The sequence below is a fragment of the Haematobia irritans genome, chromosome 1, assembly GCF_050003625.1.
Source record: "Haematobia irritans isolate KBUSLIRL chromosome 1, ASM5000362v1, whole genome shotgun sequence".
Taxonomy (NCBI): domain Eukaryota; kingdom Metazoa; phylum Arthropoda; class Insecta; order Diptera; family Muscidae; genus Haematobia; species Haematobia irritans.
This window is the reverse complement of record NC_134397.1, coordinates 118909306-118936709: the sequence shown is the minus strand read 5'-3', so window position 1 is coordinate 118936709 and position 27404 is coordinate 118909306. Positions and strand designations below refer to the sequence as shown.

The window sequence follows — 27404 nt, the reverse complement described above, 5'->3', positions numbered from 1 at the left end:
CTCCCGTAGGAATCTCTCCCGTATCTCAAACATAATAAATGTAAGTGACACGAAATACCACCTGGTTTTAATTTGGGTTAGGTTAAAGTGGCAGCCCGATTAAGATTCAGGCTCACTTAGACTATTCAGTCCATTGTGTGTGGGTTGCCGGGAATATTTCGTCGGAGCAAATTGGTGTATTTGCTAGAGTTTCCAACTTTAATTTCTTTGATCTTTTTGGAACCTAAGTTCCACTCAACAACCAAGCACTGGTGTTTTGCATGAACCTAAGTTCCTTGTTATTGCAAAACATTCAGTGTCTTGACGAACCTTAGTTCACCATTAAATCTCGCCAATAGGCATAATATACACAGCTAAGTATGTGGAAACATGCGAAAATCATTCCGGTTCCCAAATTTAATTTGGACTTCCGTCCCATATCTATACTCAGCTACTTGTCTAAGGTTTTCGAGAAGATATTGCACTCTCAGATGTCAGAATACCATTACCGGGAGTCACTGTTGACTGGTAGGCAGTCTGGGTTTCGCCCGGACCATAGTTGCATCACTGCCCTGGCGGAGGTTTCAGAATCGTTGAGAGGAGATATTGATGACAACAAAGTTGGATTTCTTGTACTTTTGGACAACTCAAAAGCGTTTGATTCTGTTGATCATCAAAATCTGGCCATGAAATTGAGACGTTTCTTTAAATTCTCATCAACCGCATTGGACCTGATTACGTCGTACCTTAAGGACAGGATTCAAACAGTTTATAGTGGAGGCGATAGATCGGGACCTCTACCTGTATATAGGGGTGTACCACAGGGGTCCATTATAGGTCCGTTATTATTCTCACTATATGCCAACGATCTCCCCCTACAATTAGAGCATTGCAAGACTGTCATGTATGCTGATGACGTCCAGGTTTTCCTGAGCGGCAATGTTAGCAGTATCAGGGACACTGTAGAGAGGCTTAACTATGATCTTAACCGTGTATTTAATTGGGCGAAGGCTAACGGATTATTGCTGAACCCTACTAAATCGAAATGCCTTATAATACACAGGAACAAGCATTTCCACCCACATGCGCCGGATATTATTATAAATGGTCAGAAGGTAGATGTTGTCACCAGAGCGAAGAATTTAGGAGTTATTTTCAATAGTTCACTTAGTTGGACAGATCATGTCAATTCTGCTGCGGGCCAGACTTATGCTAGGTTAAGAGCGCTGTGGTTTAGCCACTCCTATACGCCACTGAACATACGAATTCTCTTGGCGAAAACTTTACTAGTACCAGGACTGATTTATGGCTGTGAACTTTTTGCTAATTGTGACTCGGGGAGTCTACGGAGGTTAAATGTTGCCTTCAATAGCATCATCCGTTATGTGTATGGACTGAATAGGCGACAACGGGTCGCACATTTAGCGAATTCTCTGTATGGTTTCAGTTTTCAGACTCTCCTCAATTCAAAGGCTTTGATATGTTTGCAGAAACTTATAGTAAAACGGACACCGGATAACTTGTATTACAAATTGAGATTCGCAAGATCAACCAGAGGAAGAAAAATAATACCATTTAGGCGTCGATGTCTTGTTTCCGAATGGCATTTCTTTATCAGTACAATACGTCTTTGGAACACATTACCGAGCAACATACAAAGCATCAGCAACCCCTTTATTTTTAAAAAGCGAATACTACAATTGTATCGGAATTAATTTACATCTATCTTGTCCTTCATAAACTTCTATTTACATACTATCACGTCTTTGCATTTAAATGTTAAATTTTTCTTCGATATTATTATAAATACTAATAACATATTACTTTTCAAAAATTATTTATTATATAAATTATTAATATTTAAAAGAAATGTTTTTCCTCAATTTTTTTTTATAAAATTTTCCATAATATGAATTATTGTAATCCTAATTAAGATGGATATTATTTCAACTATTGAAATCTGCACTATAATTATAAGACATTGTCTTGCTGTGTAGAAATATACAAATAAATAAATAAATAAATATATTCTACACTGGTGAAGGAGTTAACTTAACCCGATGCCGTTGAAATTGTGTACATGATATCGGTCTATAATATGATATGTTTGTCAAAACTTTATTTCTATAGATAAATTTGCCAAAATTTTATTTCTATGGAAAATTTTGTCAAAACTTTCTTTCTAGAGACAATTTGTGAAGTACCTCTTAGTTGGAGAGGAATGTTTTGAAAAATGTTCCAAAACATGAAGAATTCTACCAATCTGCCAAACAGTAAAAAATCTACCACTTTTGGTAGAATTCTTCCAACTGTGGCCACCGTGTTTGTAACTCCACCTAAACAAATCTCACGACTTGAGATTTGTCATCAGACTCCACTTTCATGCAAACTGGGTAATAACTTTGGCTTCTCAATATTATAAACAATCATCAAATGGATTCCATATATAAAATTTCAGGACAAACTAATGAGAACTCCAACTACTAGACGCTCAAAAGAAAACTAATCTGTAAACCAAGAAATCTGAAACCCATTAGAAAAAGGAACAGCGGATTCTAAGTTTTAACCATGAATGTCATAAAGAAATAACTGCCCAGCAAAAAAAAAAGCGTCGCCAAAAATGTAGTGAAAATGTTATTTTTGGATCCGGAAGTGGTGCAAAATTGGCGCTGAAGCGATGAATTTAACATGTCATAGAACGAATGTCCACCATTTCAACAGCTGTAGCACTGAATTTCCATCACTTCTTAAGCTGTGATCCGAATTCAGTCTTTTGGATGGGGTTTGAAAAATTTTGTGATATTTTGCCAAATAAATAATTTTTATAATTTTTATGCATTACATAAAAAATTATGCATTACATAAAAAAACGTTTAACCCCAAATATTTTCAAAAATTCGCAATTTTTTGGAATGGATTTAGCATTTTTATCGACAAATTTGAATAATTTGTTCCATTTTATTAATTCTTTCTCTGCACTCAAAAAAAGTGAACTCACTATTTCACTAAAGCTAATCTAACTATATTTTAGTTCGTGAACTTATTATATTTGGTGAAAGTTTCATTTACTCTAATAATTTTTTGCGTACGTTAGTTAAATGAACTAAAAGACGGGAAAAAATTATACACAAGTTAAGGACAGAGATTTACTAAATTCGTATTTGTCATAAAATAGTTCATTATTTCTTCAAATTTGTAAATTTTACTACAAAAGCGTCCATTATGAACTTCGTATGTCACTAAAGACATTCTTGCAATTTTGAACTCCATTTTTTTCCTTCAAACTACAAAATTTTCTTTAAAAATGAAAAAAATTATTTATGTCTAATTTACTTGAATTTGTCGAAAAATATTTTTGTGATATCGGCGCGATACCAGCGCTTGTAATACTGTTTAGTTAACATTTTCTAAAAATATTCAAAATTTTCTAAAATTAATCAAAAGTTTTCTTTCTGGTGGGTTCACTGTTTTTTCAGTGTGTTTTTAATCTATTTGAAGCAAAAAAATTAAAATTACCCATTAAAAGTATGAAAAAAGGTTACAAAAATTGAACTAAAAGAATTCCTGTGTAGTTAAAGTAAAGAACATCTTTGGGAGGACATTTGTGGAAGTGCTTTTAAAGATATACCTTTAGAAGAACTTCCAATTTTTGTTTGCTGGGTGATAATGTCCTATGTGCATCCGAAAACAGTTGACTTGCACAGAAAAAAATTTTCTGATTCAATCACGAAATTAATTGATCCAATTTATTTTTTAATTGAAATGTCTTCAATCACAGAAATGATAGTATCAATTAACAAATTAATTGAAAGTCAATTAAAAAATTAATTGATCCAATTAAAACATTAATTGATACTATTCATTTTTGTGATTGATTTTTGTTTCAATTAAAAAATTTGTTGAATCAATTAAATTTTTAATTGTATATTTTTTAAAACTCAATTAAAATTTTAATTGGAAAATTTTTCGTGAAATTTTTTTCTGTGTAGGTTACTTGGAAGATTGTGACCTTTTCTAAGGATTTTGGAAATGATTTCGAGCCAAAGATGAGGCTTCTTTGAAACAAATACATTTATGGGAAGATATTTAGACCGATAATAATTTTGGTAATAATATATGCCAAATTTGATAAAAATTGGTTCTATTTATATCACTTACCACATGTGCACATAATTGTCTCCAAAGGCCAGAGTTTCACCGTGATTTTCTTCCAATTTTTCTCAAAGAGTACAGTTGGCGCATGGTACAAATAGAAGCTATATCCATATCTGAACCAATATTTTATCAAATTTCTATGTACACACAAAAAAGATTTTTTTTCAATCACGAAATATGATCCAATTAATTTTTTAATTGAAATATAATGGGGCTTTTCTAGCTCGAGATATGATTTGTCTAGTGAAAAATGACGAAAAACTAAAAAAACGGGATATCTCAAAAAGTGTTTCATAAAAAAATTTTAACGTTTATTTTCGAATTTAGCAGATGAAAATACATAGGTAAAGTCACTTTTAATCAAATGTACTTGAAAAAATTTATTTTGTAAACTAGTGCAATTTCATTGTAACTCTCGCATAGAAGCCCTCGTTTTTATTGGCAAGATGTTGAAGTAGTCGATTTCCACCAGCTTTTTTAAAACAAATTATTTTCCACCATTAACAGTATTCGTCATGGACAGAAATTAATGGTAAATATACACTGAAAACAATTTTGCTTAGCATAAAGTCGCATTTCTCTGATATAAAGTTTAAAAATTGGGTATCCTAAAATGAAAGAAATTTGGCCGTAATAAATATGAAAAACTCTTCAAAATTAGTGAAATCGTCTTTAAATTTGTTGATTTTTTGTATCTGTACTATGAAGCAAAAAAAAAAACATTTAAAAATAGGAGATTTTCTTTAACACTTTATTTTAAAGATTTTTTTTACTTAAAACAAAACATAATTTCTACTAATAGTCGGGTCCGAATTTGGAAATTTAATTTAGGTTAACATGATTTTAAAGAGCTCTGATAGCACAAAAAAAACTGAAAAAAGCGAATAAATTAAACTTTGTTGCCCAGAATAGGATACGCAAAACTTAAATTTTAAAGAGAATTGTTTCTTTAATTTGTTCTTTGGAACGGGGCATGCTGTTTTCAGTGTAGTAACTTCCTAAAAAAGCTGTCGGGGATTCTGGCTTTCGAGTATTACCAGTATTTTTCTGCACCCTCATAAAAAATCGCTTCTCTAACATATGTTCCAAACATATTTTGCAGGAAGCACATATATTATTGGATACCGCCGAAACATTAATATGTTTGTTTTATGTGAGCATATTATATGTTTGGAAGCATTTTGAGTCCAAAAATAGTATATGCTTGGAATAATTCCTCAAAGAAGATTGTGTTCATTCCCTCACATATTTTTAACTTCCACGAAATTTTTGAGTTCTTCGCATCTTTTTCTGTAATACAAATATGCTGTTTTTTTCAAATGTCTATTTTCTTGGTTCCGAATGTCTATTCTCTTTATTCCGAATACTCAATCTACTATTCAAATTAAATAATATTTAGACTTAAGCATACCAAATTTTTGGCCATATTATAAAACAGTTTTCCGAAACAACATACAAGCGGTTTCACAGAAATTGCTCTCATTTCATTCTCTCGCTGTGTTATGTTGATATCTTTTTATTCAACCCTCCCGGTTTCCATCTCTATTTCTTTCTCTATACTAACTCTCTCTCTCTGTCGCTCTCTGAATAAAGTATCACAACATATATATGTTTACTCGAAATTTGTAAATTTATATATGTTTACATTCACGCATATTATTTTTATGAAACATTCATGCCCCAAACATAATATATTCTAACATATTAACATATGTGTCCCAAACATTTTGTGTTAGTTTAGGAACATTACATGTTTGCACTTAAATATATTGTGTTTAAAAATTGTGCCCGAAACACATTTTGTTTATATCGGAACATATGAAAAACATATTTTTCTAACAGTGTGGGTCCTCACCCCAAATTAGGACACCTTCATCCTCAAATATACACAATTATATATAAACAGTTTTTCTCGCTATTTTAACAATAAATCGTAGAAAAAATGGAATAAAATTCAATAACATTTTCGCACGAGGTAGTTCATTTTTCCAATAAAAAGTTTACTTTGTTACCTGTGCACAAGGCTTGTGTATTGTCCTCCTACCAAAACCTTTTTTGGCTGTAATAAATTCAAATTCCACCATGACGACCTTGAACTTAAAACTGACAACGATGGCGCAAAAAAAAAATGAACAGCCCATGTGCAATGTAATTGAAAGGGCCAAACATTTACTTCCTCCCCAAAGCAAAAATGTTAAACAAAGTCCATAAAGAGTGAAACAATGGTAAAATAGGAAACAAAAGAGAATTTGTCACCACAAAATTTGTGACGAAATTTTTCGGTTCTATTTCTCTCTATCGCCTAAAATAAACAAACAAAAAAACGAATTTTCCACAAACACAAAAGCTTTAGGGGATATTACACGGAAATAAAGTGAATCTCATAGAGTAAGAACGGAAAGAACAAGGAAGTAGGAAGAAAGAATGCCAAAGGTGGAAAATTACTTTTACGATAAAAACAAAAAACAATGTTCACGAAAAATTAAGGACTGTTGTGCATTTTAAATGTCATTCACTTTGATTTGGAGGCGAAGAGAAGCCTTTGTATTTTGCTCAGGTTGGTAAGCTTAACTGAAATGAAATCGGAAAATGTTTTGATGTCCAAAATGTATAGAAAGATAATATTAAGGTGTCGACATTAGTGGCTTGGTTTTAAAACATAAGTGATAGAAATCGAAAGTACACCCAGAAAAAAGTGACCCCTTCTTTAAGTTAAAATGAACTAATTGTGAAGAAAGTTGAACTTCGTATAGCGCCAAAAACATTTTTATTTTGTCGAAATATGTGATTTTCGTTGAAATTAGGTAGAATGCATTCCATATATTAGTTAATATTTTCCTATATTTATGTACCCTTATATTACAGAATGAAAAAATTAAACTGAATTGAATTCATATATGGAATGATTTTATTGAACTTTTTTCATTCATTGGGACAAATCTTACATATTTGTGGTAAACCTTTTTACTTCAAACTTAGAACTGCTTACCTTCGTTTTTAAATAAAATTTTATTTATTTATATAGGCAATTTTTTCTCCAATAAAATACACGTTATATTAATATATTAAATATATTTATTAAGAATTAACAGCATCGATTGACCTTGAAATATTAGCTTATTATTCCACGCATTTTTTCTTCTTCTTGCACCTTTCACTTTTAATAAATTGCTGCGTAACGAGTTTGTCCTCCTTTTACAATTTCAATACCTACAAATATAAAAAACCATAAACCAATTTTTTCACAAAAGGTTAGCGTCACTGAATGTTACCTGTTAATTAAAGATTCCAAAATGAAGGCGAATGAAGGGGTTGTTATTCTGTTTTCTTTCTTTATGCACCATCACGAACATAATTTTTTCTCATTAATTTAAAATAACAAATATTTTATATATTTTATTTGTTATTTATTATATTATTTTACTATATTATTTTTTTAACAATTGCTCCGTATACCATAACAACGCGATTCCAACTAAAAAAAACAACCCATGCGCAAACATACCGATTACATCGATGACAGTTATCGATTACAGGTAGATAAAAGAAATATAGGAAAATTTCCTATATTCTGGCAAGTGTGACTCCTTAAGTTTTTAAAGGATTGAATACTTCTTAGTACGAATGAACTAAAATATTTTTCTATGCCAAGTGTTATTCGTATGTATGATAAGCTTTCTATAATAAAGGAAGTCAGAATTATCATTTTATAAGAAATTTTACTAAATTTGAGGAAACTTGGTTTAAGTTCATATTTTGTTTATTTTTACGAATGCTTTGTTATCAGTGAATAAAATTTTCTTGTTCAGTAGTAAATTCTTATAACCAGCGAAGAAAACAGTATTAGTAAAATTCCATGCCTTATTCTAGTTAATGAACTATTCCTAACAGCTTTCAGTTTAGGATTTTTTTTCACTGAAGCAATTAAATTTTTCTATTTTAAACAAAAATTTTACTTAATGGAAATAAATTGGCTAAACTAAATTGATGGACATGTTTTCCTTTAGTTCCGAAGGCACTTTTTTCTTGGTGTATTTTTATGTTTTTTTTCGAAAACTCTCTAATTCAGCCATTGGAGTGGGCAGGCTAAGGATTGTAACAAAAAGCAAAAAGTTGCCTTATCGACTTTTTACAAATTTGGAAAATAGACTGTTGACGAAAATATTTGCATTTCGTCAACCCATATAACACTCAGAACCATCGATCAACATACCATCGGCAATTTCATCCAAATAACCAAAACTTCATTAATGCACATGCAAAACTTCATTATCATCATCGGCATTACTGATCATCGATTACTTCATTAGCAGAGATCAATGCATAGTTTCTCTTGTTTGTAACGTTTGCTATGCTTGCCCCCCCCCACTTCATCGTTGCCCTCACCAAAGACAATAAACTCTAGGGAGATAGGAAATTAGCTTGCGTCATACCAAATGTGGCATTTACCATGTTAGTTAGGTTAGGTTATGTGGCAGCCCGATGTATCAGGCTCACTTAGACTATTCAGTCCATTGTGATACCGCAGTGGTGAACTTCTCTCTTATCACTGAGTGCTGCCCGATTCCATGTTAAGCTCAATGACAAGGGACCTCCTTTTTATAGCCGAGTCCGAACGGCGTTCCACATTCCAGTGAAACCATTTAGAGAAGCTTTGAAACCCTCAGAAATGTCACCAGCATTACTGAGGTGGGATAATCCACCGCTGAAAAAGGCAAGAGGTTTTGGACATCACCTTGGCCTCGCAAGAACTGAATGAAATGATATCTGAGTGGCAGGTTTTAAGTGAACACAGCTTCTCAGATCATCGCTACATCAGTTTCAAATTTGATGTTAGGTTAGGTTAGGTTATGTGGCAGCCCGATGTATCAAGCTCACTTAGACTATTCAGTCCATTGTGATACCACAGTGGTGAACTTCTCTCTTATCACTGAGTGCTGCCCGATTCCATGTTAAGCTCAATGACAAGGGACCTCCTTTTTATAGCCGAGTCCGAACGGCGTTCCACATTCCAGTGAAACCACTTAGAGAAGCTTTGAAACCCTCAGAAATGTCACCAGCATTACTGAGGTGGGATAATCCACCGCTGAAAAACTTTTTGGTGTTCGGTCGTAGCAGGAATCGAACCCACGACCTTGTGTATGCAAGGCGGGCATGCTAACCATTGCACCACGGTGGCTCCCTAAAATTTGATGTTCATATCACCAAGATCATATTTCCGCCAAATGTTAGGAAAGCTGACTGGAATAGGTATAGGGAATCGTTCAATATGATGATACCGGAAATAACAGAGACAACTATGAGAAATGTGCAAGATATCGAACACGCAGTGGAGCGGATTACTAAGGCCTTCAACATCTCACTGAAAGCTGCATGCCCTAGAGGAAAGCCAAGGGGGAAACATCGACCACCATGGTGGTCCACGGAATTAAGTAATATGAGGAAATCCTGCAGGAAGCTCTTTAACAAGGCAAAGTCCACCAGAGCCCCTGAGGACTGGGACGCTTACAAGAAGAATCTGAGAGGATACAAGCGAGAACTGAGAAAGGCTCAGCATAACTCTTGGAATGCTTACTGCAGCAGTATTGAGAATACGTCCGAGGCTTCCAGACTACGGAAGGTTCTAGCATCCACCAACTCCGCTCCAGGTTTCATTAAAACATCGGAGGGCAATTGGACAACGTCCAGTGAGGAGACGCTGGAGGTACTATTGGACACACATTTTCCTGGAAATCAGACGGTTGAACCATGTACTGGCGGTGCCACAGTTGCTCAGCGGTCGTTTCCTGTCGAGGAAATTGTATCGGAAACTAGAATAAGATGGGCGCTAAATAGCTTTGGACCATTCAAATCCCCTGGACCTGATGGAATTACTCCGGCGGAGTTACAAGCTGTAACTGACAAAATTATCCCCTGGTTGTCGGTGATATATAAAGGATGTATCAACTTATCATATATCCCAGGAAAGTGGAGGGAAACAAAAGTCGTTTTCATACCTAAAGCGGGAAAAGCCTCTCACTCGAGGGCGAAGGATTTCCGACCAATCAGCTTATCCTCATTCCTACTTAAGACTCTGGAGAGGATGATAGATATCTATCTTAGAACTAGCATCGATTCAAGTTTGTTCTCGAAACGACAGCATGCATACTCGAAGGGCAGGTCTACTGAGACCGCACTACATGAACTAGTCAGCTTTATTGAAAGCTCACTATCTGTCAAAGAATACACAATCGTGGCGTTTCTAGACATCGAAGGGGCGTTCAATAATGTCCATCCGAGCTCGATATTAAATGGACTGACAACTCTGAATGTTGATCCATGTATACTCAGGCTGTTAGACGAACTGCTAATGAAGAGACGTATTTCAGCCACACTAGGACAAGCAAACATACAAAAGTATGTGAACAGAGGCACTCCTCAAGGAGGAGTTCTATCACCTCTTCTTTGGAATGTTGCTATAAACGACCTTCTGGTTTCCCTAGAAAAAGAAAGGATACAAGTGGTGGCATACGCAGATGATGTGGCGCTAGCAGTCAGGGGAAAATTCCCATCAACAATTAGAGATATTATACAGAGAGCCCTCCGGATGACTGAGAAATGGGCGAAAGATAATGGTCTTGGGGTAAATCCTGCAAAGACAGAAATAGTCATGTACTGCAAAGATCGCAAAACTCCCACGGTTAGGCCCATTTCCTTAGGGGGTATTGAAATTCCCTTTAGGGAGTGTGCAAAATACCTTGGCGTTATTTTGGACAGGAAGCTGAACTTTAAGCTTAATATTGAAGAAAGGGCGAGGAAAGCAACGGTAGCTTTATACTCGTGCAAAAAGGCAATAGGGAAAAAGTGGGGACTGAAACCAAAAATTGTACATTGGCTATACACGGCAGTGGTTAGACCTATAATGCTATATGGTGTTGTAGTCTGGTGGCCGGCACTTCAGCAACCGGCAGGTTTAGATAAAGTTCAGCGTATGGCGTGCTTGTGTATCTCAGGTGCATTCAGCAAGACAGGAACAAACTCCCTTAATGTCATACTGCATCTATTGCCTTTAGACATTTTGGCCAAACAGTCAGCTGCAACAACGGCTGTGCGGTTGCGCGAGCTATCGCTGTGGTCGGAAAAAAGTTACGGTCACAGTTCGGTCCTCAAAATAATGCCAGATGTGCCTAACGTAGTGGATTACACTTTGGCGAGTCCACTTTTCGACAAAAAGTTTGAGACTCTAATTCCCAACAGTGAGGCGTGGTGTACACGGACCCCGGGGAATAAAAGATATATAGATTTCTACACTGATGGCTCCAAATTGGATGGCCAAGTGGGTTTCGGAGTATATTCTAAAGATCTGGAACTTCGAATAGCAGGCTGAAATATTAGCAATAAGAGAGGTGGCGAATTGGCTGAGAAGTAATGTTCCAAAAAATGTGGGCATTAATATATACTCAGACAGTCAACCTGCAATAAAATCCTTGGACTCTGTGTTCCTCAACTCGAAAACGGCCATCGATTGCCGCAAATCTCTCAATGAGATGGCTGAGCAGTACAATATTCACCTAATATGGGTGCCTGGCCATAGGAACATACCGGGGAACTGCGAAACGGATGAGTTGGCAAGGCTAGGGACTACCTTACATATTCCAGGGGAACTAGAATTTGTTGGTATGCCCCTAGCTACCTGCAAGCTCATGCTGCGTGAGAAGGCTGTTATGATGGCAAATGTTCGATGGGAGAATTGCAAGGGTTGTAACGACACGAAGCAAATATGGCCCCATTTCAACTTAAACCGCACACTAGATATGCTAATATTCTCGAGACGTCAGATATCACTCCTGATATCTGCTATAACGGGTCGCTGCCTGATAGGAGATTTTGCAAAAACTATTGGCGCGAAGTATAATGACTATTGTATGAGCTGTCATGATGCGGAGGAAAAAGAATCAATTAAACACCTCTTGTGTGAGTGTCCTGCATTTTGTGTAAAGCGCAAGCAACTTTTAGGAGCATATAGCTTCAGATTACTGGCGGATCTGGAAAACGTTAACTTAAGCAGTCTGCTAATATTTTTGGAACAATCTGGTTGGTTCAACAAAGAAAAATAATCAAGAAGGTTCAGCGGTTAAAACTAGAAGTGCCCATATGTAATAGGTACTTTTAGTTAATGTGGTATCACAATGGACTGAATAGTCTAAGTGAGCCTGAATCTTAATCGGGCTGCCACTTTAACCTAACCTAACCTAACCTAACCGCTGAAAAACTTTTTGGTGTTCGGTGGTAGCAGGAATCGAACCCACGACCTTGTGTATGCAAGGCGGGCATGCTAACCATTGCACCACGGTGGCTCCCTACCATGTTAATTCCATACATGTTTGAAATTTTTTTATTAGTTTTTTGTTTTTATTTTTTTAAATGAAAAACTTAATTTTCTTAATGAAACAATGATTAATTTCAGGCAACAACAAAAAAATTACATTTTCCCCTTTATGGAAATTTATTTCGTGCACTTAATTTCTTTTTATTTGCATTTTAATGGTATGTCAATACTTGTGGTATACGCGTTTGGTTTGAGTATGAAACTAACACGGTAAATGGTTTGATCTCCTCAGTAGCCAATTTCCTATCTTCCTAGAGTTTATTGTCTTTGGCCCTCAACACAGCATCAAAGCCTAAGCAACATCATCGCATATCGAACCCATTACTTAAGCAATGCATGCAACGGTTTCTGTTGGGGATTGCAGAAAACCAGAAAGCATCTGTGTGCAGAAATATATTATCAAACATATATATTTACAATTTACATTGACACGTTTGTAAAGGGTGATTCTTTTGAGGTTAGGATTTTCATGCATTAGTATTTGACAGATCACGTGGGATTTCAGACATGGTGTCAAAGAGAAAGATGCTCAGTATGCTTTGACATTTCATCATGAATAGACTTACGATCTGCCACAACGTCGAATTTTCAGTGAATGGGCCCTAGAAAAGTTGGCAGAAAATCCGCTTTTTTATCGACAAATTTTGTTCAGCGATGAGGCTCATTTCTGGTTGAATGGCTACGTAAATAAGCAAAATTGCCGCATTTGGAGTGAAGAGCAACCAGAAGCCATTCAAGAACTGCCCAATCATCCCGAAAAATGCACTGTTTGGTGTGGTTTGTACGCTGGTGGAATCATTGGACCGTATTTTTTCAAAGATGCTGTTGGACGCAACGTTACAGTGAATGGCGATCGCTATCGTTCGATGCTAACAAACTTTTTGTTGCCAAAAATGGAAGAACTGAACTTGGTTGACATGTGGTTTCAACAAGATGGCGCTACATGCCACACAGCTCGCGATTCTATGGCCATTTTGAGGGAAAACTTCGGAGAACAATTCATCTCAAGAAATGGACCGGTAAGTTGGCCACCAAGATCATGCGATTTGACGCCTTTAGACTATTTTTTGTGGGGCTACGTCAAGTCTAAAGTCTACAGAAATAAGCCAGCAACTATTCCAGCTTTGGAAGACAACATTTCCGAAGAAATTCGGGCTATTCCGGCCGAAATGCTCGAAAAAGTTGCCCAAAATTGGACTTTCCGAATGGACCACCTAAGACGCAGCCGCGGTCAACATTTAAATGAAATTATCTTCAAAAAGTAAATGTCATGGACCAATTTAACGTTTCAAATAAAGAACCGATGAGATTTTGCAAATTTTATGCGTTTTTTTTAAAAAAAAGTTATCAAGCTCTTAACAAATCACCCTTTATATGCAAATACATTGATGTTGCAACATTGTCATCGAACATTGTTTACTTTATCATCGAACCTCGACATGTTTGATGCATCTCTGCGAAATGAATATACAAACGTATGCAATGATATACTCTAAATTTTACATTTATATTTATGTTCAATATATTTTTCAAGTATTTTTGACTTTTCAAATCTTTCAAAATTCGAGTTTTTGGTGTCGCAAATTTCTGTATACTTTTCGATGTTTTTTCCGAAACATCGATCCTCTTTAAAACGTTATATCGGATTATTGACAGCTACCGCATAACAATTCTAGTTTTTTTTTTTTGGAAAATATTATTAGGTCTCACCATTAACCAAGGCATATTAGTAGTAATGTAAATCTTAAGCTATTTTCGTTATATCTCATGAACCTTTGTTTTTATTTACAGGCACATATTTTCTACTTTACGATTTCATCGACTACTTCGATAAAGACGATGCGACTTCATTGCCACGCGACAAATATTTAGAAATAATGAACAACATTTTCAACAAAGCCACACAAGCGGAACGAGAAGCCATCATATTTCAGGTAAGTTAAATAGCCAAGCATTTAAAACAGAGAAATCGCTAAGTTAGAAACAAACTGTATGGGATAGAAAGATAGGCAGAGCCGAATCCTATCGGCTCCAGCCAATTAATAAAAAAAATTAACATTCAGCCAATTAATTAAAAAATTAATTGATACAATTAACATTTTAATCAAACTCGCAAGACTGTTTTATTTTTAATCAAAATATACTAGGTCAGTTGAGAAAGTGTTTAAAACTAGTTATATTTTTAATTAATGAATTAATTAAGTTTTATAATCAGCATCAATTAAATTTTTAATAGAATCAATTAAAAATTAATTGAAATTTGCTTATGGAATCAATTAATTTTTTAATTAATTAAAATTGTGTTTGAGACAATCACTTTTGTGATTGAAGACATTTGAATTAAAACATTGACTGGATCAATAAATTTCGTGATTGAATCAAAAGAAAAAAAAATTCTGTGCACACAAAAAAAAAAATTTCCAATTAAAGTCTTAATTGAGTTTTGAAAAATATTCAATTAAACATTTAATTGATTTAACATTTTTTTTAATTAAAACAAAAATGAATCACAAAAATTTATAGTATCAATTACATTTTTTAATTGGATTAACTAATTTTTTAATTGACTTTCAACTAATTTTTTAAGTGATACTATCATTTCTGTGATTGAAGACATATCAATTAAAAGTTAATTGGATCAATTAATTTCGTGATTGAAGAAAACAAATTTTTTTGTGTGCAGAAAAAAATATCACCAAAATATTTCCAATTAAAAACTGATTGAAGTTGAAAATGTTTTCAATTAATAAATTAATTGATACAAATAACTTTTAAATCAATATAGACACATTAACACTTTCACTACCGAAATAAACCTAATGATAAAATCTTTTATTTTTCTTCTTTTTTTACTTGTACTAATAGCATGTAGAACAAAAATTGTAATTTTGAAAGCCTACTTCAATTACTTCAAGAGCTATATGTGCTTGTTCTGAAAACTTGATTTTTGAATTGTGACCAAACGGACTTACGAAAATAAGAGCTATTTGACCTATAATATCTTTCAAAGTGTGAGAAAAAATACAAAAAAGAACCCGTAAAAATATCAGCTATAGTTTTTGTATAAATGTCCATTTACTAGAAACATACAGTAAAAAATTGTCTCAAATTTTCGTATGTATTTTAGACCTCACCAATATGGACAATATTTATAGCTTATTTAGACGAAAGCCTCTACTTTAAAATAACATCGAGAAATAAATCGAAACTAAGTGGGAAAATAGAATTTGGTGTCTTTTTCGAATGACCTTCTAAGTGGACATCAGTAGAGAAAGGGTTAAGTTAATTAAGTCAATTATTGAAAATTTTAAAATTTTTAATTAAATTATTAAAACAATAAAGAAGTGATGGACATTTTTTATTTTTTAATTAAACATTTATTTCAAATATTCAGTTAAAGAGTGATGAATTTTTTTTAAATTTTTAATTAAATATTTGTTTCAAACATTCAACTGTTTTTTTGAAAGTCCAAATTTGGAGAAAACTAGAATATGCCAAAAACTTCGCCCTTTTAAGTTTGAAACATGCTCACACTTTGTTAAAATTTTGGAAACAAAATATATTGTGAAGTCCATATCTCACGAACTATTAGAAATATTGGCACACGCGCGCAACCTTTTTGTAGGGATTTACCAGTTCTGTCTAGCAAATAAAAAATCATGGAAATCGGTTCATAATTGCGGTTTATTTGTCATCTAAAACAAAATTTTATACAGGTGGGGCCACCAAATGTTAAAACCTGTAGGCCAGCCCGTGAACCTACTAGGAACATACAGGAAAACATTTCAGCTTTCACACAAAGAAACAATTACTTTGATATCTTTACCCATTCGCTGTTTTGCGACATATTGCATTCCTATTATGTAAAGTCCGACATTGTTTTTGATCAACAAAATTAAAATGAAACAAGTATATACGGCCGTAAGTTCGGCTAGGCCGAATCTTATGTACCCTCCACCATGGATTGCGAAGAAACTTCTACGAAAGACTGTCATCCACAAATTTCAACTCACAGGGATGAAATTTGCTCCTCCAAGAGGCTCCAGAACCAAATCTCGGGATCGGTTTATATGGGGGCTATAAATGATTATGGACGGATATGGACCAATTTTTGAATGGTCATTAGAGACCATATACTAACATCATGTACCAAATTTCAGCCGGATCGGATGAAATTTGTTTCTCTTAGAGGCTCTGCAAGCCAAATCGGGGGATCGGTTTATATGGGAGCTATATATAATTATGGACCGATGTGGACCAATTTTTGCATGGTTGTTAGAGACCATATACTAACACCATGTACCAAATTTCAGCCGGATCGGATGAAATTTGCTTCTCTTAGAGGCCTCGCAAGCCAAATTTGGGGGTCCGTTTATATGGGGCTATACGTAAAAGTGGACCGATATGGCCCATTTGCAATACCATCCGACCTACATCAATAACAACTACTTGTGCCAAGTTTCCAGTCGATAGCTTGTTTCGTTCGGAAGTTAGCGTGATTTCAACAGACGGACGGACGGACGGACATGCTCAGATCGACTCAGAATTTCACCACGACCCAGAATATATATACTTTATGGGGTATATATACTTTATGAGATCAATATTTCGATGTGTTACAAACGGAATGACAAAGTTAATATACCCCCATCCTATAGTGGAGGGTATAAAAAAATTAAAATATAGCGCTTTTCTTTATGGCATTACATTTGAGCTAATCTCTATGAAAATGCCGAGTCGTATGGCCTGAGAAATGTATACACAGAAAAAAAAAAGAACTGTTTGATAGGAGGAATGAACTATCTTGTGGGAAAATTGTTCTAAACTTTACTGCACATTTTGAGATTTCCACAAAACGTTGTTGAAACCAGGAAAATTTAATGCCCTGGTGTATTTTATAATGTACAGCTCACGAAATTACACCCTCTCATAGAAGAAACAACTAAGGAAAGACTAAAGTCGGGCGGGGCCGACTATATTATACCCTGCACCACTTTGTAGATCCACATTTTCGATAACATATCAAATCTGTCCAATGTGTTGGGTGCTATTTTTATATAAAGGTTTTTTGTTCCCATATACATATTTTTAAATATGACCCCATCTGTTCCACCCTGGGGTGGAACATTTAAATCTAACGTAAAAAAAAACATTTAAATCTGAATAAATTTTGAGGCAACTTCGCAAAAGTGTATTTATGATTTATTGGTCGATTTTAACAAGTTTTCGACTTAGCACTGGCGATTTTATAAGGAAAATGTGGGTATTTCGGCCATTTTTGCCCAAATCGGAAAAACATATATATGGAAGCTATATGGAAAATCTGAACCGATTTCAACCAAATTTGACATGCATAATTACTATGTGAATTCTACTCACTGTGCAAAACTTCACGTAAATCAGTGTACAACTTTGGCCTCTGTGGTCATATTAGTGCAAATCGGGCGAAAGATATATATATGGGAGCTATATCTAAATCTGAACCACTTTCAATAAAATTTACCACACTTGACTACTAATTGTACTCCTAGTGCAAAACTTCAAGCAAATTAGGGTAAAACTCTGGCTTCTGGGGCCATATAAGTCCATATCGGGCGAACAATATATATGGGAGCTATATCTAAATCTGAACCGATTTCTTCCAAAATCAATAGGCTTCTATTCTGACCCAAAACAGAAACTTGTGTCAAATTTGATTGGACTAAACTTGGTCGATTGGACTAAAACTGATCGCAGACAGACGGACGGACATAGCTAGATCGACTTAGGGTCCCACCCTGAGCATTATTGCCAAAGACACCATCTGTCTATTTCGTCTCCTTCTGGGTGTTGCAAACATATGCACTAACTTACAATACCCTGTTCCACAGTGTGGCGCAGGGTCTAAAAATGAACTAAAATAAAGACAAAGATCATTGGCGCCAAATTATGACCATTTTAAACACACAGTAGTTCCTTCTTAGTATTTGTGGAAATCGCACGAACATTTTCTTCTGCTTTAGTTCATATTGAACTTATGCGTACGGTCATTGAACTTTATACCCATGTTTAGGTCATAAAATGTTTGAGACATACTTAGCAAAAGGAAAATATCATTAGGCTGTGGAAAATTTCGCAAAAAAATAATAAAATTTAACAAATAACCAACAATTTGCTTTTATTTTTGCAAAAATGGTAAATTCAGAGATAGTTTAACTACGAAGCTTTTTTCAGTGCAGGTGTATGTTCTTTATCCGAAAAAGCTCGAGCTACGGAGCCATTTCGGATACTGAATTATAACTTCATGCATTCGGACATAAATTGCTTTTTTGATATCAGGCTAACAGTAAGAGTAAATTTATTTTTATATATTAAAAAAAAATAAATAATAATTACATGTCTATTCAATTTAATATAAAATTAAATAAATATAATTATTGAAGCTTTATATTGGAACAAATTGCATCTGCTACAACACCTCCAAAAATGTTGACTATGTCTTTATTAAACTTGGCAGAGGTTAACATTTAAATAGCAAATGTCCACTTTAATGCTTATCCTGACAGACCAGGGAATGATGTTCGCTCCAAGGGACTTTTTTACACAATCATTAACAGCAAAAGGGTACGTTTTTGTTTTCAACTTTTCTGACTGAAGGAGGTTTTCCATGGAATTTGTTTTTCGTTGCCGACTACCAATCTGAGTTTTTATTGCCTGCAAAAAGAATGCATTTATCCTTTATGCGGCTACATCTTAATTGTGTTACATGGCAATCGCTCCGGTACTCTGTCGTCTGCATTCACATGAGCCAGAGGACTCAAACAAAACCAAGTGACGGAAACAACTCAATTACGAGCTGCCAATAACACCCAATCATGTGTCACCATCAATGTCACTTTGCATTGAAGCATCCCATTGTGCATTTACAGCTTCAATATTCTGACAACAATAGAGAAAAACTTGAAATTCAGAGATATGTACAGAGGTGGTCATACTCGTACCGTAATGGGAAGCCTAAAAAGGTTAATACTGAGAAAATTCTCTGAAAGCAGATGTGATATTTTCTAAATACTAGGATTTTCCACGAAAGTTAAGTCTAGAGAGACTTTTTGGTTTTGTTAAGAACAGGTTGCTATCGAGCCCGCAGTCCTCAGCAACCCTTTTCACATCTTGGACTAAATAGGTGAACATGGACCTCGATATTCAACTTAGTGGTGTCAAAAATCCAAAAATTCTTGAAGTGACGTTCACTTGTCTGTTCCGTTTTAGCCAGTTCGGAAACAAAATCTAAAGACAGTGGCTGTCAGCACATAGAGAAACTCAAAGGGACAAACAAATTAATACCCAGAAAAAATGAACTGTTTTCTGGGAAGAATGCACTATATTTTGCGAAAATATTAACTGTAAAACTGTATTCTATTTTTGGCTCTTTCCTTAATACGATAACGATAATTTACTAACTTATTCCTAAAGTATACAAGCTATTAAGTTCGTCCGGACCAAATCTTGAATACCCACCACCATAAATGAAATATTATTAGGGCTGTTTTCTTTTTGCACTGGATATGCTAAGCCGTTAAGGACTAAAAGAAAACAGAGTACTCGTTTATCCAGTACATCTCCAAAAATATGCAACACTGTCATCAGCTGTTTAAAAACAATCACAGAAAATAAGTGAAATCTTGCATTTTTAATGTATCAAATGCTTCAATTAGTAACAAATATTTACTGCTGCGATTATTTATGACACTATCGCATTGAATTTCATGTTTTTCGATAAAATAGTCACAATAAATTGCTATTGTGAATCGAAGAAGCGTCACTTTATCCAAATACAATCTGGCAACATCGGCGCGACTTGCACTGATGAGATGTTCTGGATAGAACACCAGTGCCCATACAAATGTTGCATCCAGTGCAAAAAGAAAACAGCCCTATTGTTTCGTTTGGATTGTATTTATCGTAGCGGGTTACTTGGAAATGTATGTGGTAGAATTACAAAGGGATTTGATAGTCTCCCAAGTAGATCGGTTTAAATGGTAGATTTCCCGAAGATAAATTTAAAGTTTCTCCATGAGGTCTACATGACATTCTGGATTTATAACAACAATTTTTGCTTTTGTATACCAGAAAATCCAATGACATAACTCAGATAAATAAAATCGGGAAATTTTCCTTCTAGTTTCCTACAATTTGGCTGAAAACTCGGAAGACCAGTGTATATGAGGATTTTATTAAACCCTTTCCGATGTAAACCAAATTCGGCATAGGTCTCTTTAACCTAAAATACTTCTAAATTTTTAAATTTCAGAAAAATCGGAATCCCAAGAGGTCGAATCCGGAGATCGTTTATATTGTAGTTATACCAAAACATGGACCAATACACACCATATTCGGCACATTTATTTGAGGACCTAAACTGTCTACAGATTTTGAATTTTACGCAAATCGGATAAAAATTGGATGTATAGACGGCCAAGAAGTCAAATCGTAAGATCATTCTATAAGCGGGCTACACCAAAACAGGGACCGATACACCATAATCAGAACAAACAATTTTTGACTCAAAAGACGTTTAGAGTTTCAAGATCTGGCGTGCGGCTTCCACGCCCTTAAGAAGTCAAACCAGGATATCGGTCTGTATGGGGGCTATATCAAAACATGGACCGATACGTACCAAATTTAGTACAACCCCTGACGAAACTAAAATTCGTCTAGATTTCAAATTTCAAGCAAATCGGAAAAAAAATTGCGGCTTCCATGCTCTAATGAAGTCAAATCTGGAGATCTCTCTATATGGTGGCTAACAGACCTATAGATTTCCAATTTAATGTAAAATTTCAGCACGATAGCGTGATTATAGCATACAGAAAAACAGCCAGACATACTGTCGTCTTGGAATTTCTCCGTGATGAAGAATGTCCTTAAAAGCGAATGCGGATTTTGCATACAGGACGCATTTTTCTGATATAAAGTTTTTTCCTTTGCCCAACAGTCGATTAACAATGAAGTCGTTTTGTCCTTATAATTAAGTGATTCGACTAAAAAGTGGAATACAATTTTTTAAGTTTAACTAGACTTTAATAGTTTTGAAAAATTCTTCGATTTAATAAAATCGTCCAAATGTGTAACTTGACTTCAAATCAAATTTATGTGTTTAATACAATGAGATGTCTTTCAACTTTGAATTTCATTTGTCCTTTGAAGAGAAAGGCAGAAAAAAAACCGAATAAATTCAAATTTATTGCCTAGTATCAAGTACGGAAAACTCGAGTTTAAAAGAAATTTGTGCCCTTGAGTGTTGGAATCAATACTACAATCATTAGTGTACACATAAGATATATATCAGGGCAAGTTTTCTTGTTCAGTGTGGAAGCTAACCTTTCAGAGCCATATTAAGTGAGGGAGCATAAAACATCCGAACCATGGTATAATTAGAAGGGATCCTTCCGAAGGAACCACATCCCATCGTATTCGAGTTTAGAAGGAAGTAAGCTCAATTGGTCATTGATGATGAATATATAGTACGGTAAGATTTGCTAAGATAAGGTGGTTGTTGTAAGGCTCGCTATTCAGTCTATTGTTTGCTTGAAATTGGAAATCTGGAGGTATTTTAGGATCGGTCCATCTTTTGGTGTAGCCCATTATAAACCGCTCTCCCGATTTTACTTCTTAGGATTCTAAAACCCGTAGTTTTTATCCGATTTGCCTAAAATTGGAAATCTAGAGGTATTTTAGGACCATAAATAGGATTGAAATTTAAAATCGAGAGGTATTTTGCGTTCATAAATAAGTGTGCCGTGTATTGGTCGACGGTTTGGTATAGCCCCAACATAGTCCGATCACCCGAATTGACTTCTTGGGCTTCTAAACATCGCAATATTTATCCGATTTACATGAAATTCAAAATCTGGAGATATGGTTCATGTTTTTGTATTTACCTCATATAGACTGAACTCCAGATATGACCTATTAAGTGTGTAGAAATTCCAATTTTTATGCGATTTGCCTTAAATTCAAAATCAAGAGTTATTTTGGGTCCAAACATAGGTAAGCCGAATATGTGACGTATCGATCGATTTTTTTATACCCGACATGTATATACCCCGATTTGACTTCGAGATACCATAATTGTTTTGATTTGCCGGAAATAAAAAATTAGAGGTATTTTCGGTCCGTAAATAGGTGTAGCAAATAACAGGTTGGCTGATAAGTCCCCGGTCTGACACATAGATGGCGTCGCTAGTATTAAGTGCATATTATTTTTATATAGTACCAAACTTCAAATGATTCGTGTCAAAATTTGACGTCTGTAAGTCAATTAGTTTGTGAGGTAGAGCGTCTTTTGTGAAGCAACATTTGTTATTGTGAAAAAAGTGGAAAAAAGGAATTTCGTGTTTTGATAAAATACTGTTTTCTGAAGGGAAAAAATACGGTAGAAACAAAAACTTGGCTTGATAATGAGTTTCCGGACTCTGCCCTTAAAGATATCAAAGGAACGTGTTGGTCATATCATTCATCAATATTTGGATATGCGGAAGCTCTGTGCAAAATGGGTGCCGCGCGAGCTCACATTTGACCAAAAACAACAACGTATTGATGAGTCTGAGCGGTGTTTGCAGCTGTTAACTCATAATACACCCGAGTTTTTCCGTCGATATGTGACAATGGATGACACATGGCTCCATCACTACACTCCTGAGTGCAATCGACAGTCGGCTGAGTGGACAGCGACCGGTGAACCGTCTCCGAAGCGTGGAAAGACTCAAAAGTCCGCTGACAAAGTAATGGCCTCTGTTTTTTTGGGATGCGCATGGAATAATTTTTATCGATTATCTTGAGAAGGGAAAAACCATCAACAGTGACTATTATATGGCGTTGTTGGAGTGTTTGAAGGTCGAAATCGCGGCAAAACGGCCCCATATGAAGAAGAAAAATGTGTTGTTCCACCAAGACAACGCACCGTGTCACATGTCATTGAGAACGATGGCAAAAATTCATGAATTGGGCTTAGAATTGCTTCGCCACCCACCGTATTCTCCAGATCTGGCCACCAGCGACTTTTTCTTGTTCTCAGACCTCAAAGTGATGCTCGCAGGGGAAAAATTTGGCTGCAATGAAGAGGTGATAGCCGAAACTGAGGCCTATTTTGAGGCAAAACCGAAGGAGTACTACCAAAATGGTATCAAAAAATTGGAAGGTCGTTATAATCGTTGAATAATAAAAACGAATTTTGACAAAAAAAAAATGTGTTTTTCTTTGTTCGACCGGGGACTTATCAGCCAACCTGTTATGGTGTGGATCGGTCCATTTTTTTAGTATAAGTCCCATGTGTTAAGTCTCCCGATTCCCATGTTGGTATATATATGTTTGCCTGGCAGAGTATCTGTCATCAAATCCCCCCTATGTATGTAGTTTCATGTAACCTGACGATAGAATTTGTAAGGAAACAATTATATTTTTTTTATTCATGGTGGTGGGTGTTTAAGATTCGGCCCGGCCGTACTTATACTTTGTTTTTATTTGTTTGTAATATTTTTTTTATTTTGTTCTTTTTAAGTTCTTTTTTTATTAGAGGGTTTAATTTCGTTCTAGTTAAAAAGTACACCAGGGCACTACATTTTCCTGGTTTAAGCAAAGCTTTGTGGAAATCTCAAAATGTGGAGTATAATTTATTTCAATGTTCGCACGAGGTACTTAATTCTTGCTATAAAGCATCTTACTTTTTATACCCTAAACCACATAGTGGAGAGGGTATAATAACTTTGATCTGCCAAAAAATGAGCCTATCAGAAATATTGATTTTAGACCCCATAAAATATATACCGATTGACTCAGAATCACCTCCTGAGTCCGTCCGTCTGTCCATGTATTTGTTGTTCACAGGATTCCGGTAGCAATTGTTAACCGATTTTGAAATTTGGTACAGGGTATTTTTTGGCACGAGGACAAACGATATTGAATTTGGAAGAAATCGGATCAAATTTAGATATAGCTCCCATATATGGGAGCCACTGTGGTGCAATGGTTAGCATGCCCGCCTTGCATACACAAGGTCGTGGGTTCGATTCCTGCTTCGACCAAACACCAAAAAGTTTTTCAGCGGTGGATTATCCCACCTCAGTAATGCTGGTGACATTTCTGAGGGTTTCAAAGCTTCTCTAAGTGGTTTCACTGCAATGTGGAACGCCGTTCGGACTCGGCTATAAAAAGGAGGTCCCTTGTCATTGAGCTTAACATGGAATCGGGCAGCACTCAGTGATAAGAGAGAAGTTCACCAATGTGGTATCACAATGGACTGAATAGTCTAAGTGAGCCTGATACATCGGGCTGCCACCTAACCTAACCTAACCTAGCTCCCATATATATGTATCACCCGATTTCGACAAATTGGGTCACATTGCACTGTTTACTAACCGATCGTCGTCGAATTTGGTACAAAGTAATCCTTTTCATCGCCCTTAAAGTCTACAAAATTTCATCTAAATCGGTTCAGATTGAGATATAGCTCCCATATATATGTACGATATCGCCCGATTTTTTCACATTTGACCATAAAAACTTTATTTATCAACCGCTTCTACTCAAGGTTAGCTAAATGTAATCTTCTGTAACACTAACTGTATGTACAAAATTTCATTGAAATCGGTTCAGATTTAGATATACCTCCCATATATATGTATCGCCCGATTTTGAAAAATGCGTCCCTTATAACCTTGTTTTTGACCAAAGAGGCCTTATTTACTAACTGATCGTTCTCAAATTTTGCACAAGGTAACCTTCTGTGGTATCAATCATACCTGCATATTATACAAATTGGTTCAGATTTAGATATAGCTCCCATATATATGCATCGCTCGATTTTCCCAAATTTGGACATAACACTCTTATCTATTAACCAATGCTATTCAAGTTTCAAATTTTTATGTATTGCCCTATCGTATTTACATGTAACTCTTGCGTAATAATATTGTCCGATTTTGACGAATTTGTATTTATTACCCACATTAATTGGGCGATTTCCTCTTTTTTTTAATAATGGACTCAATATTAGTTGTATACTAACTCTGTAGGTGCAAAATCAACTATAGCTACAACTATATATAATATCAGAAATTTCCACTCAGATTGTGAAGAAACTCCCACAAAAATGTACCCCTTAATGTTCTTAAATATGTAAATGCGGTTTATCTCTCAAATCTATACCCATGTTACCCAACAGATGCTTATGCTTACTAATTCAGTTGGGGTGGTTTAGGGTATGATATAGTCGGCCCCGACCAACTTTCTACTTTACTTACTTGTTGTTTCTATGTATGATACCGGAAGCTTATGCAATTTTCAACATAAACTTCTGTCAATTGCATAATGAAATCATTTTATCCTATATTAAATCAAATATCCATTATAGTGTATCATCATGTCAATCAATTCCATGTGCGTGTGGTTATTTTTGTTTGTTTAAGAATCGATCGAAGATTATCCTTTTAGTTGATATACATAATTTTGAAATGTTGGACAATTTGTGTATAGACTGTCTACTGTCTGTTTTGCATATGCTGGAATAATTCTATTACAAATCGTATTGTTTATTAGATTCGTTGATTGAAACCATATAACCATAAATCGATTTATATGTTAACATCTGTAGCGGTAAAACACCATTAACTCGGACTATTGATACTGCTGTACTAATAACCACAGATATGTAAATTTCAAAAAATGCCATGCATGCGGATAATTAAAGGAAATTTCATTTGATAGATAGTAGATAAACTTTGTGTATCAATAGACATCATGCACTGAAAGAAAAAGAAAACAATTAAAACATTTCCATACAATTCAATTTATTATTTAATCACGAGAGCGTTGGAGCGGTTTTCCGTAATCGGTTTTATTTATTTTTTTTAAGAAATTTTTTGCCATCAAAAGCAAACTTGTGTATTTGGCTCAAATTTGTTCCCACAGAAAATAAAACTATTCTTTCAGTGTATCAGCCCGTTGCAATAGCTGACCCGATCTCTCGATGTAAATTATTTGTATACCCTGCGCCACACTGTGGAACAGGGTATTATAAGTTAGTGCATATGTTTGTAATACCCAGAAGGAGACGAGATAGACACATGGTGTCTTTGGCAATAATGCTCAGGGTGGGTCCCTGAGTCGATATAACCATGTCTGTCTGTCCGTCTGTCCGTCCGTCTGTCTGTGAACACATTTTTGTGATCAAAGTCTAAGTCGCAATTTAAGTCCAATCGCCTTCAAATTTGGCACATGTTCCTAATTCGGGACAGAATAGAACCCTATTGATTTTGGAAGAAATCGGTTCAGATTTAGATATAGCTCCCATATATATCTTTCGTCCGATATGCACTAATATGGACCCAGCAGCCAGAGTTTTATACCGATTTGCTTGAAATTTTGCACAAACATAACACTTAGTCGTATAGTCAAGTGTGCAAAATTTGATTGAAATCGGTTTAGATTTAGATATAGCTCCCATATATATCTTTCGCCCGATATGGACTAATATGGTCCTAAAAGCCAGATTTTTGGCCCAATTTGGTTGAAATTTTGCACAGGGAATAGATTTAGCATTGTAGCTATGCGTGCCAAATTTGGTTGAAATCGATTCAGATTTAGATATAGCTCCCATATATATCTTTCGCCCGATATGCACTTATATGGACCCAGACGCCAGAGTTTTATCCCGATTAGCTTGCAATTGTGCACAAAGAGTACAATTGGTAGTATAGTCATGTGTGCCAAATTTGATTGAAATCGGTTCAGATTTAGATATAGCTCCCATATATATCTTTCGTCCGATTTGGACTTATATGGCCTCAAAAGCCAAAGTTTTGCCCTGACTTGCTTCAAATTTTGCACAAGGAGTACGTTTAATAGTATCGGTAATTGTACCAAA

General features: G+C 35.2%; 1 protein-coding gene across 1 annotated transcript in view; it reads left to right on the top strand.

The window, feature by feature from the left end:
* Ace (Acetylcholine esterase) overlaps positions 1–27404 on the top strand; it is a 414922-nt gene that overhangs the window by 281304 nt on the left and 106214 nt on the right. Inside the window, 1 exon segment of the mRNA XM_075291477.1 lies at positions 14294–14436. Within this exon segment, the coding sequence (XP_075147592.1) occupies positions 14294–14436 (143 nt within the window).